Source organism: Brassica oleracea, chromosome C3 (genome assembly GCF_000695525.1).
Source record: "Brassica oleracea var. oleracea cultivar TO1000 chromosome C3, BOL, whole genome shotgun sequence".
In the NCBI taxonomy this organism is placed as follows: domain Eukaryota; kingdom Viridiplantae; phylum Streptophyta; class Magnoliopsida; order Brassicales; family Brassicaceae; genus Brassica; species Brassica oleracea.
Window position 1 is genome coordinate 13,459,216 of NC_027750.1, and position 14,040 is coordinate 13,473,255.

At 32.8% G+C, this 14,040-nt stretch overlaps 2 protein-coding genes across 3 annotated transcripts; one reads left to right on the forward strand and one right to left on the reverse strand.

Annotated features, from left to right (window-relative positions):
- Positions 1–3,199: 3,199 nt before the first annotated feature.
- LOC106332355 (putative BTB/POZ domain-containing protein At2g40450) lies at positions 3,200–4,435 on the reverse strand. Its single transcript, XM_013770824.1, has 3 exons — positions 4,339–4,435; positions 3,979–4,123; positions 3,200–3,902 (listed from the first exon to the last, which is right to left on the reverse strand). The coding sequence occupies exons 2-3, from the start codon at positions 4,114–4,116 to the stop codon at positions 3,411–3,413; spliced, it is 630 nt and encodes a 209-aa protein (XP_013626278.1). The 5' UTR covers positions 4,117–4,123; positions 4,339–4,435; the 3' UTR covers positions 3,200–3,410.
- Positions 4,436–6,874: 2,439 nt separating this feature from the next.
- On the forward strand, positions 6,875–14,040 carry LOC106336058 (protein NRT1/ PTR FAMILY 5.1-like). 2 transcript variants are annotated; one of them, XM_013774773.1, is made up of 4 exons: positions 6,875–7,184; positions 7,255–7,494; positions 11,881–12,437; positions 13,055–14,040. In XM_013774773.1, the coding sequence occupies exons 2-4, from the start codon at positions 7,297–7,299 to the stop codon at positions 13,926–13,928; spliced, it is 1,629 nt and encodes a 542-aa protein (XP_013630227.1). In that variant the 5' UTR covers positions 6,875–7,184; positions 7,255–7,296; the 3' UTR covers positions 13,929–14,040. The 2 variants fall into 2 exon arrangements, with proteins under 2 accessions (XP_013630227.1, XP_013630225.1); XM_013774771.1 differs by having other exon boundaries at positions 7,277–7,494.

Consider the following 14,040-nt stretch of genomic DNA (forward strand, 5'->3'; position numbering starts at 1 on the left):
CCATAATTTTCTTCAACACCATTGATCTTGATGCCTATTTCAAATCCCATATATGCTGGAAGAAATTGCATTAACGATAAATAAGCATATCAAGAAAGATTTTATACAGCATTAACAATAAACAAGCATTTTATTGAGATCGAAAAGATGGACGTATCAATACTATGGAAAACACAAAGAAAAAAAAATCTAGAAGATTATGAAATTAACATTTATCTCTAATGCGTTATTTTCATATACTTTAAAAAAATTAGTCTATGCATCTGGTACTCTATTGTTCAAGGGTCAATAATACTTTTTCTAATTCTCTATACTTATCATTTATCAATCTATCACATTTCAAGGAAGAAGTTAAGAGAGAACCAGAACAAGTTTGTGGGCGGAGATAGTTGCACCCTTATCACTGTTTCCAGCCTTGAGTAGTACATCTGCTTGCCATTGTTCTTTGAAGAGTTTCTTTAATCCACACAAGAAGATCTCTTTGTTGTTCTGTGTTGCCATTGCAAACACCAAAACCTGATTGTGATTTAGATAGATACAAATTCATCAGTAGCATTCATATACACGTACAACGACATGCAGAAGAACACAAATAACTAAAATAAGAGTCTCAACTTTCAAAAAGTGGAAAGATATCCTCTGTTCTCAGTTAAGAAAAGAGTAACACACAGAACTTATAAGATTTCAACAGAGAAAAGTTTGTTAGTACCGGAACAACCGAGGAGAAAGTTACGATGGAGACGACTCAGTTACGCTTGTGGGGGTTATACAGTCTACTTCTATTTTAACAAGTCAAATCCTTTTTATTCGCATATGAATTTTATCTCTAAAAATCGAATTTATCATGTACAGCTTTGAGAAAATCCATTAGTTTCTAGTATTTTATAGAATTTCTTAGTTATAAAATAAAATGAAAATTCAAATCTCATGCAGTGTTTTAATTAAAATCCTAGCAACTTACATAATTCAGTCAAAATTATCTATCTCACTAAAAGTCAAATCATTCCAAATTCTCAAATATAAATATATATATATATATATATATATATATATATATATATATATATATATATATAATATTTTGGTAAAACATTTATCAAAAAAGTTTTGATCAATATTTGATTGAATGGATCCCTAGATTTGGCTAAATCTAACTTTGGCTCCCGTTTTGCTTTGATATTTTACATGCAGAGATTGATAAAAGCGTAAGACAACATATTATCTAGCAGCACTTCAAAGAGGTTGATGAATTTGAGCTGCAAGAAGTTGAGGTAACATCTAGCAGCTACCTAGACTTTCCTCTAGAACACAACTTACATTCATTAGAAACTTCAAACTTCGGGACTACAAGGAAAATAATGAATTATCCTTTTTTTACAACACATAAACTACAATAGCAATATAAATTAAATAAGATAGGGTTTCATATGAAAATGACAGCAAATTCAAGAGAAATCTTAAATGCTTTGAAAGAGCATTCACAACAAACACTACAAGCAAACAAGGCAATTCGTGATGAAATTTTCCGATGGAAAAAAATGGTTAGGAATTTCCAAAGAAATCCAGAAGAAACAAAAAATTAACTTCTGACGGATTTCCAACGAAACTTTTTTTTTTTTTTGACTTATGTCGGAAATTCCCAACAGAAGAGAAAAAGGTTAATTCCGTCGGAAATTTCCAACGGAAATGAAAATAAATTGATTTTCGTTGAAAATCTATCGGAAATCTTCAAAGGATTTTCGACGGAAGCAAATAAAATTGACTTATGTCCCGACGAAAGTCTATTTAGGATCTTGAAAATATAAAAATTTAGGGTTTAGCATCAATAAGATTATCAGGTAAAACAATAAGTGTAAAAACAAATTTTGACTTAGTAAACACTCAATATTATTTTCAAAATAATATCACCTAAATTAACTCAATTGAATCATAAACATCTAGTTAACATTATGTATACTTATAGAAATGATTAAGAGAATTCATAGACAATTTTTCAAAAATTGGTTTAAAGTTTTTTTGTTAGTGTGTGAGTATTATATAACGTTGATGTAAACGTAATCGGATAATTTTGATAGTTTTTTATTCCTTTTTCATGATCTGAAACCACAGTCCATTGGAAATCCGTTAGGAATATTCAATGGATTATCTAGTATGTGAGAAATCTGTAAGGAATCCGTCGAGAATTTTTAACGAATTCTCGAGCGTTCTTGGTTTCACGTCAACCAATGAAATACATACACATTCCCGATTGATAGGATATTCCATCGAGAATTCATCAGGAATCTGAAAAAAAAATATGCAAATTTGACAGCTAAAATTTTTGGTTACGGCAGAAATAAAAATTTCTGACATATATTTTCCGTTGGAAAATTTTAATACATATTTGTGAAACATTTCTTCTTCCTCGTTCTACTATCGCTCTCTAATCACAAATTCTCTTTTCTTTCCATTCTCTCCCAAGATCGTCTCCATCTGTCAAAATCATCTCAAAATCATGTAAGTGTTTCCATTTTTGATGAAATTGTTAGATTAAAAACATGTTAGGTTGTTGATTTTAGTGATATGAAAGTTAGTTTTAGGGATTTTAGTGACAGCTGAAACTTAAATCACTTTTTATTGTGACATTAAAAGCCAGCTCTCACCTCTGAAGAAAACCAAAGTAATTTTGGTTGCTCTTCTGGCTCCGTACTGGTGCAATCCTTTGGCCCCGTGGCTGTATGATGCAACCAAAGCAGCTTCCTAGACTAGAGTAAGTAAAATTTCTTTTATTCACCCTAAAAATGATAGAGAGTGGCCCACAAGCAAAGTTTCGTGATAGGCTTTGTTACAATGGCCCATTAATACACGCAGATCCACCTTTGTGTTCATATGGTTGCAGATAGAGGCAGAGCAATAATAATAGAAAGGTACGGAGCCTTTGAGTGGTGGAAACAACAAGGGTCCTGTTCAGTCAAGTAAGCTGTAGGAAACACTATCATAAGATGAGACTAAGATGAGAATCCAATAAGGTGAACTCATGTTTTTGTAAGCATCATTTGTATTTTGTACCAAAGGCTTCCTTCCGCTTTTGGTATGCAAGTTTGATGCCAAGAGACATTAACACTCCTTTTAGGTAATATCGCAAGACCACATGAAGCAACTGAATAGCTGCTATATCAATTGGCACAGAAACTAGGCAGAATAAACGTGGAAAGCCATAAACTAAAGGTACTATTATATGTAACAGAGGAGACCAGCTGCAGCCTCTCACGAAAAGAGAGTTTTGTACATTGATAATACAATAGTTTCTTTCTTTTAAAAAGAAACATCAAATACTACTCTAAAAACTACAAACATTCGAAACCAAAGCAGTAGGATCATCAGGCCAAGGTTAAAAATCTTGAATTATTAGTTTATCTGCATCCACTCCGCTAGTAGCGGAAGCTACTACCACAATAATGACAGCTAGCACTAGTACGAGGCCGAATAAGAGAAGCCTTCATGATCTCCACAGAAAGATCTGGATGGTTGACTACAAACAACTTGAACTCAGCAGAGCTAGCGATGGAGCTTATATTGTTCTTGATAGTAGTGAAAGCCGCATCGTTAAGGGCCTTGTCAAAAGGGATTTGAGCAAGCTCAAGGATGTTAAGAGCGTTGGACGAGTTAAGAGATGATATAAGATGCTTTCTACATAGGTCACGCAGATGCGGAATCTCGTACTTGTCGGCTGCAAGATAGAGTGACCTAACATGTTTCTTGAGACTTTCAGGAGAAATGGAGCCATCAACGCTGTACATGAACTCAACCAAAGCCTCAAGTTCCTCGTGTTTCATCTCGGAGAAAGTGACTGTCTCTAGCTTAGATGAAGACTTCAACTCGTCTGATTCCATCATCTTCTTCAACACCATTGACCTTGATGCCTATTCAAATTCAATACATGTTGAGATTCCATATAGCATTAACAATAAATAAGCATTTTAAGAGAAGAGAGAAAACCAGAACAAGTTTGTGGGCGGAGATAGCTGCACGCTCATCACTGTTTCCTGCCTTGAGGAGTACATCTACTTGCCATTGTTCTTCAAAGAGAGTCCTTAATCCACCCAAGAAGATGTCTTTGTTGCTCTGTGTTGCCATCGCAAACCTGAAAGTGATGTGGAGAGATACTAGTAATTAGTATACACAGATTCATCAGCAGCTAGCAGTCATATACAGGGACAGCGACAAGCAGACAGGACACATAAGAGCAGACACTAATAAAGAGATTTTGCAAAACAAATATGGGAAATTCGAGTCATAATCAAGAATGTGTTCACTTAGTACAAGATCTGCTAAGAGAACTGAGAAAAGTCGAAGTACCGGAACAATCGAGGAGAAGGTTAAGCTTGTAGCAGTGGAGACGACTCTGTTACAGTGTTACGGTTGTAGGATTCTAGAATCCACTTCTCTCTTCTTCTTTTTTTTAAGCTAGCCGGTTTAAATTTAAATAATTCTTTAATGAGATATAAACTATAACTGATTTATAATAAGATTACACATCATCTTTTAATTGTATTTGATTTTTTAAATGTTATTTAATTTATAAATTTTAAAATCACTTTTATTAAAAATATTAATTGTGATTTAATCTATATTATTTAAAAATTAGTTAAAAATATAAAGGCTTAAATCTCATAGTTTAAGATAGAATTCTAGAATAGTTACAAGTTCATTCACAAGTTCCAACACTTCATCCAAAATAATATAGTTGTGAACGTTACCAAATCATCCAAACCATTATTAATGTTTTTAAAAAAAATCTTACTAAATCACCTTTAGTTTTTTAATTCAATAAAAATCATTGAGATATCTACTAAATCTTACCAATTGTAAAATCTAACAAAAACTCTATAATAATTAATACAATACAATACACCTCTAAACTCCCCTAGATATTGTTTGCTCCAAAAAATAATCTAGCAACCCTATGATTTACAATTTTACTCTGGATTTCCAAATTCTTAGATTCTATAATCATGAAAATTTAAAATTAAACAAAAGGATTGAAAAATAAATAGTTCAACATATGTTTTCCAATTTGCATTCATTGCTTTCACCGCAACCATTCTATACTCTGCTAACAACTATCAAAAAGGTCTCACACAACATTTTTTTAGTTTCAAAAAAAACTATCAAAAAGGTTCAAATTGTTTAACTAGTGGGGTATATGAGTTCTTCCTCCTAAGTCTAACTTTAGCTACCGCTTATCTGTGGTGTTCAAAAAAAAAGCTACCACTTATCTCTGATATTTCAGATGCAGCGATTAAGAAAGCGTAAGGCAACATACTATCTAGCAGCAGAGAGCTTTGCTTCAAAGAGAGTTGATGGATTTGAGCTGCATAAAGTTGAGGTAACATCTAGGTTCTAGCAGCGAGCTAGAGTGAGTAAGAAAAAAATTCACCCAAAAAAAAGACAGAGTGGCCCACAAGCAAAGTTTCGTGATAGGCTCTGTTTCATTGGCCCATTAATACATGCATATCCACCTTTGTGTATATGGTTGTAGACAGAAGCAGAACAATAATATTGGAAAGCTACGGAGCCTTTGAATGGTGGAACCAACAACAGCAAGGGTAAAATAAATGTCCTTCTCATATATATCTTAAAAAGTATTAAGTTTAAGTTACCTCAAGCTCATGTTTCAACTCTCTGCAAGTTGCAATATGTAGCCAACGAGCAAGGCTGTCAAATCGTTTTCAATCGTATCCTTAACCCTCGTGCACTTCTTTTCTGATCATTAAGTCTCTTTTGTACTGTTTGCTCTATTATCAAGACTCTTGATCAAATGCTACCAAAAAGTCTCGGGTGTTTTTGTTTTTTGAGAACTGAAGTCTCGGGTGTTTCTGGACTTGTTTTGGGGATTGTTCACCACAGTCGCACTAAACCGCGAACGCATAAGATTTCTGCTGGACTATAAAACGACCCGAAAAGATTCAGTATTATGAACTTAAATATGTAAATAAATAAATATTCTATCTGTTTCATCAACAAGTTTATTTTAAAATTTTCTTCAGCTTATAAAATTACATGAATGTATTTAATATACCACTATTTTAAATATTGTTATAACAATTTAAGCTCAATAGTCAACTCTATTAGATTGAGGTCAATGGTAAATAAAGAAGTTGTTGCTAAAATATATTTAGGAACATTAAAATGTAAATGTAAGATGTAACATTTACTATGGAACATCATGACCAAATGGTAAAGACGGGCTTTTTCCTGCATCGTTGAGAGTTCGAATCCTGCTGGAGAGAACTATTGCATGATGTCTCTGTATATCCCACATGGGTACGAATCTTTGCTTTCGGCCCATTTCGAAAGTCCGGTGCGTGAATCTACCCATGGGTCACACACCCCCAAAAGATTAGTCTGCGTCTGTTTGGGCATGGGATCTACTCCTGAATTATCAGAAGAAAAAAGAAGAGTGCCTCATTTTAGTTCCATGCATTTTTCCCTTGCTCTTTGTAAAGACAAAGGGCCATCAAGGCTTCTAAATTCTAAGGTGGGGGGCTAAATATCAAAAGCTTTCTGCACCAACGTTTTTCTCTCTCTTTTGTTCCAACTCTACTATTGGATGCATCAAACGCGTCTTTCGACCACAATCGCTTTTAATTTTAAACTTCAAATTTGTTGTTGTTCTTTCGACCATAACCAGCAATTTTCGGCTCTACATATATACGACTTTATGTATTTTCTATATTTAAATTATAATACAGAATGGACCAATTAAAAGTTGTATTTACCATCCGAAGATTTATTATGTGATGATGATGGTGGTGGTTACATGACCAAGGTGATGATGATGACACATTAATTCTAGCGGTGTCGTTATATATATCACATACTTGATCTTGCAGAGAGTAAGCCAATAGCTAAGCTAATCTTTAAGACCTTGATCTTACTAGTAAGAAAAAAACACCATGCAGCCCTAAGCTATATCCCTTTAGTCTCTTTTCACAGACCTGACCTCTCACAGCTCTTTGAATTCTCATAAGATTACCAAATATATACAAAAGAAAACATCAAAAGTTTTATAAATATTTATAACAAAATGCAAAAAATGGAGGCTGCAAACGTTTACACACAAGATGGCACCGTCGACCTCCAAGGCCGTCCCGTCCTAGCGTCCAAGACGGGCCGTTGGAGAGCTTGCTCTTTCCTCCTAGGTATTTTAGCTTCATATATTAAAAAGCATATTAATTGATTTTGTTTTATTAATTCACAAGCTATATATAGTCTCGTGTGTGTGTGTGAGAAGGGTATGAAGCGTTTGAGCGGATGGCGTTTTATGGAATAGCTTCGAACTTGGTGAATTATTTGACCACAAGACTTCACGAAGACACGATCTCTTCGGTTAGAAATGTGAATAATTGGTCCGGTGCCGTTTGGATCACCCCGATCGCCGGAGCTTACATCGCCGACTCATACATCGGCCGCTTCTGGACTTTTACCGCCTCCTCTCTCATCTACGTCCTGGTATTTCTCTAATCTCATCTTCTTTTTTGGGTGGTTAAAATGTGAATTAAATCAACTAAACTAGATAGAAACCATTTTACAACTTTGAGGAAAAAATCATTCAAGATAGCAAAACTGAGCCAAACAATTAAAAAAAAAACGTTAGGATATCTCCAACTATTACATTCTATTTTCCACTATAAAATAGAGTTTATAATAAAAATACTTCAATAATATTCTATTTTTTATTCTGTAATAGAGTAAAAAATGGATTTACTCTATATATAGAATAAGTTGTTTTTATTATCACACTATTTTTATTGTAAAATAGAATACTGAGATGGTCTTATATACGCGGTTTCACAGTTATGATTTTTTTTTGTTTATTATAATGATAATTACAAGTTTTTTTGTCAACATGGCGATTGAAGTGTTTAACTTATCCCAAATTTCATACGATGATAGTAGTGTGTGCTTGATTTTTTTTTTTATGTTCTTGAGTTTTTTTTTAATTATTATTCACCAGTTTTCTAGTTTTATTTACTCTTGATATTGGGTATGTTTCTGATTTTCCTACCTGTTTTTATATTTAAATGAAACAAAAATTATTTTGGAATGTCACGATAAAGTAAATAAGTAATAGAGATGTGTGCTTCGTCGCGTTTTGGACGTCGATCAGATATGATCCGTGAACAGTTATCCTAAGAAGACACTGCCACAAATATATAATATTTTTTTTGTTCCACTGGTTTGAGGATAATACTATTGTTGAGAGAGAGGATAAACACTATTGTTAATATTAGCGCGTGCTTTGTTTATGTTAAAGTATATATTTATGTAACGAATATTATTTAGAAGGATCAGAATTTTCCACATACATAGAAAAACTTTATTTTAAAGTTATCCTTTTTTGCATATATAAATTTCAAATTATACATCTTAAAATGAATAATGTGTATAAACACTCCATTTTGTATATACTCTCCAATTTCAAACAGTGCCACATTATTTGAACAAATATTTTTTGGCTGCATAAATTTAGCATTCATTAAAAAATATAGTTGTTATTTACATATTTAATTATATGTATATATAGCAATTAATATCATTCACATGTTTGGTGCACGTTTACTAAATAAAGGGTATGAATGTTAACAACTGATTTGGTAATATAAGCAGTGTCAAATAAAAGTGCGGTAGGATACAACTACGATTCATACGATATGCGGTATAAGTGCAGTTATGATAGAATAGGTAATGCAATTTTAATAGAATAAGTAATGCGGTTTTGATAGAAATAGTGTGGTTTTGATAGAAAATATGCGGTTTTGATATAAAAGTAGTGAGGTTTTGATAGCAAAAAGATTGTAAAATAAATTATTTACAAAAAATATTAAAAATTTAACTAAAAGTATCTTTTTACTATAAAATTATTAGTTTGAATATATGATACTAACCAAATGTGTTTACTAAAAATGTCTTATCGAAAGCGAATTTTAATTTGTACCGTTTGATATTTGTGCTAGACAAAATGTGTGTTTTAAGTTAATATCCTAAAATTACAAATATTATTTTAATATTTTTAACTCTAACTTCTAATTTTCTATAAATTTATAGTTTTATCAAAATTGATTGTAACTTACGAATTATTTATAATTTTTTTATTTTAACTTAGAAAAAGAAAAATATTTTTTTTTTTACAAAATCTTTGAGATTTTAACCGATTATAACTAAATAATGTGATGATTTTTGTTAGGGTTGTTCAATCCGGATATCGTTTCGGTTTCGGTTCGGTTTTTTTCGGTTTTTCGGTATTTCGGTTAGTAAAATATAACTACCATTCTAAATCCATATTTACTTCGGTTTGGTTCGGTTTATATACCGCCGGTTTTTGGTTTATTCGGTTTTATACCAAAAAACATAATTCTTTATTTTGGGATCATATTATATAAATTTTAGAGTCTTGTTGTCAACACATTCATTTATTAAAAAATATTATAAGTTTAAATAAAATAACAAAAATAAAAAATGTTTCTATCATCTAATAAAATAATCAAATCTATAATTAAAATCAAAACTCAAAATTTTGATAATAAAATTAAAAAACAAAAAATAAAATAGAAGCACGAAGCACAAAAAATAAGTTATTATATTATTTCATATTTAGCGTTCATCAAAGTCATGTTTTTTCTATTAAACACGAAACTCTAATCGTTTATAGATAAAAAAAATTGTGAAGAATTTACACTAATTGTTATCATCAGATTTATAATCTTTATTTCAATTTAGTCAATGCTAAATTAAAGCAAAAATATCAAAAGAAGACTAAGAAAATAAGAACCATGTTTGCGATGAATTGTTATTTAATTATAGTTCAAGTGTTTTACAAATCATGACTATTTTATTACTGTAAAAAATATGGTAATAGTTATTAGCAAAAATTTTAACTTATGATTTTCATACGTTGTTATAAAACATATACATATTTACATGTTTCTATTTTTTATCGGTTTTATTCGGTTTTATCGGTTATATACCGAACCATATCCAAATCCTACGGTTTTTTTAAAATCATATCCATTCGGTTTGTATGGTATATACCAAATCCAAACCATATTATCTATTTTGGTTTGATTCGGTTCGGTACGGTTCGGTTTTGCCATATTGAAGAGCCCTAGTTTTTGTCCTCCAACCGTTATTCATCGATATTTGGTCACTACAGCGCACGTCTTCGGTCTGCCGTGTTTTCGAACATAAGTGAATTACAAATGGGATACCATATGCAATTATTAAACTTTAACTTGTTATGTAAATTATAATATTTTGAATAAGTAAATAAAATAATTATATAAGTGTATATCAATTACTAACTTTTTACTTAAAGAATTTAAATAATAATTATGAATGTTTTCTAAAAAGCATTAATATTTATCAGTTAAATAATAATATTTAAAATAATCATAAAGAAAAAATGCACATGAACCGCTACGTAATTGTCGAAACTAAAACTAAAACAGAAATTGAAATCTAAAAATATGAGTGGTAGAGTTTTATCAGAAAACAAATAATACTAACAAAACAAATAAATTAAATTATATATTTCATTTTATTAATATGTGATATGCGGTTTTTGAAAAATTTAGAAAAAACTAACAAAAAGATTTTATAATTTTTTTGTCAAGTCCGTTATTTAACACAATATGTTTTCAGTAATTTAAACTGTGGTGAAAGGGTAACAAATATCAAATGAGTTCCGCACTACTCTAAATCCGTCCCGTCTTTCTGCCTTCATTCGCGAGAATACGGACCGAACTTTTTAGCGGCGCGGACGCACACCCAAAGGTGGGTCATGGCCATGCAACGGTCTTCGGTCTCGGACGCCAGAGCAAATCCACATGTAAATTCTCTGGTGGCCAGTGTAAATCGAACCCGGGGCCGTACTTGCAGCCGCAAGCCGTTCAGACTAACTCGTCCTGGTTTACAGTCCGTTTTAAGGTAAAGTTTTTCTTGAAACGGAAGCAAAGTTTGTTTTCCTTCACCAAAATCATTTAGCAAATGGTTTCTTACATCACTTTGACGGCTGTTTGACAGCACTGATATGACATGTAAGTTGTATATGTTGTTAAACTAGCATGTGGTTAAGGAAATTTCCAAATTTAGTTATTTCTTACAAAACTATATATAATACCTTTCTTATCATTTGGCACTTATATACAGATTTAAAATAACCACAGGCTTGAGGTCGAAAACGTTTTTCTGCGTCTAAAATATAAACGACGTGTCAGAATTTAAGCAACCATTTAACGAAAGCTAACTCCATTTTATTTTATTTTTAAGATTTGGTTATTGTAGATCGTTCAGACATGAATGCGTTTCATAAGTTGTTCTCCACACATTTTAAGAGGACCCACGGTTTCCTCTTTACTTCAGTTTTATTGGTTTAGCAGTGAACACATATCTTATCAGCATCTATTGAACATGAAAAGGGAGACTTATCAAACCCAATCAAGAAATGAATTTAGTTAGATCACATCTTCTTATGATATTTACATAAAGAAAATACCTCATAATCAGTCAAAATCCAAGTCAAGTAAGTGATAAGAATTTGATTCGTTGTCTATTGAGACCTGACTCGTGAAGTGCCTTCAACCTTTTATCTGCACGTACTTGCTAGTATTTCAATTTTTTTCAAACGCCAAGCGCATTAAAATGCATTAATTTATTTCTAAATTTTAACAAATATTTTATATAATGTAAACAAAAAAAATCTTATATTTACATTGACAATTTACAAGGAATTTGGACGCAAATGTCGCAGATGATTGTCTACACAAAAATAACATGAAACACAGAATTATAGCACAAATGTCTAGATTTTATGAGATCCGGATCATGTTTTGTTTGCAGGGGATGATTCTCTTAATTATGGCGGTGACGGTAAAATCCTTAAGACCCACATGCGCAAACGGGGTATGCAACAAGGCATCCTCTTTACAAATAGCATTTTTCTACATGTCTCTCTACACCATAGCCATTGGAGCCGGTGGAACAAAACCTAACATTTCCACGTTTGGAGCGGACCAATTTGACAATTACAGCCTTAAAGAGAAAAAACAAAAGGTTTCATTCTTCAATTGGTGGATGTTTAGCTCCTTCTTGGGTGCCTTGTTCGCGACATTAGGGCTCGTCTACATCCAAGAGAATCTTGGGTGGGGTTTAGGTTATGGTATCCCTACACTAGGACTCTTGGTTTCTCTCATGGTGTTCTATATTGGAACACCATTTTATAGACATAAGGTCATCAAATCAGAAAATTTAGCCAAAGATTTGGTTAGAGTCCCTATCGCGGCATTCAAAAACCGAAAGCTTCACTGTCCTAATGACGTTTTGGAGCTTCATGAGCTTGACTCACATTATTACAAAAGCACTGGTACACATCAAGTTCATCACACTCCCATATTCAGGTCAGTGTTGCTTACCATCTCAATAAGAATTAATATTTTATGATCTTTTTTTTCTAGAACTTCTCTCTCAAATTATGTTTCTAGATAAACTGGAAAATTAATTTTTTTTTACATTTGCATTAAAGAAGACGAAAAAACAAGAGTGGATGGTTGTAGTTTGATTCCTTGACAATTGACAAGAGTTATAAACTCCCAATAGGACCATTCGATAAGAATCTACGTGGAGCATATGCAATGTTGATTTATGTTTTATTTATAGCATGGTGCCCCTGCCTCTTGCTTAGAATATTTAATTGGATGGTCCTCAAATCCCACCTTCTCCCCGTTAATGTGTTCTCCAGTATCGTCCCACTTAAGTGTCTTGCCAGAATCATTGCAAAGATATAATTTATGTTAGTAGCTTTACTTGTTGACGTATATATATGACGTATTAAACATTATTTTGGGAACTGATAAAAAATATTCCTTAATGGAGGTGCATTTTTATGGCTAAAATAAGTCTATTACATTACATAACTTCTACATCTAGAATGTTCACCTTTTCACCGAAGCTTATTTGTAGAAGAAAAATCTTGGACAAGACAAGACACAAAGTAATTTTGGTTTTGCTATCACAGGTTCTTGGATAAAGCGGCCATTAAGACATGTTCGGGAGAGGTACCTTGTACGGTGACAAAAGTGGAAGTGGCAAAGCGTGTGCTAGGTCTTACCTTTATATGGCTTGTCACTTTAATCCCAAGCACCTTATGGGCACAAGTGAACACTCTCTTCGTCAAACAAGGGACCACCTTGGACCGAAAACTCGGATCCCACTTCCAAATCCCAGCGGCTTCGCTGGGAAGCTTTGTTACACTCTCAATGCTTCTTTCTGTGCCAATGTATGACCAATACTTTGTTCCCTTCATGCGCAAGAAAACTGGAAACCCTAGAGGGATCACTATACTCCAAAGGCTGGGGATAGGGTTTGTGATCCAAATTGTTGCAATCGCGGTTGCTTCAGCCGTAGAGGTCAAGAGGATGCGGGTAATAAAGGAATTTCACATAGCTAGCCCGAAACAAGTTGTGCCTATGAGTATTTTTTGGTTGCTCCCTCAGTACTCTCTTCTAGGCATTGGAGATGTGTTCAATGCGATTGGTTTGCTTGAGTTTTTCTACGATCAGTCACCTGAGGAAATGCAGAGCCTTGGAACAACGTTTTTTACGAGTGGGATCGGTCTTGGGAACTTCTTGAATAGCTTCTTGGTGACAATGGTTGATAAGATCACGACTAAAGGGGGAGGGAAGAGTTGGATTGGGGATAATTTGAATGATTCAAGGCTAGATTACTATTATGGGTTTCTAGTGGTGATTTCGGTTGTGAACATGGGTTTGTTCTTGTGGACAGCTAGCAAGTATGTTTACAAGAGTGATGAGATCAAAGATTTTAGTGGAGGATGTGTTGAAATGGAGGCCAAAGCCTTAGACACATCTCCTCTTACTATCCAATTATAACAATGCTATACATGTATATATATATATATATATATATATGGTTTTCAAGAAATTTTGTAAGTTGTGGTATTCTGATAACATGATATGAATAAAACTTTAGTGTTTATTCTAA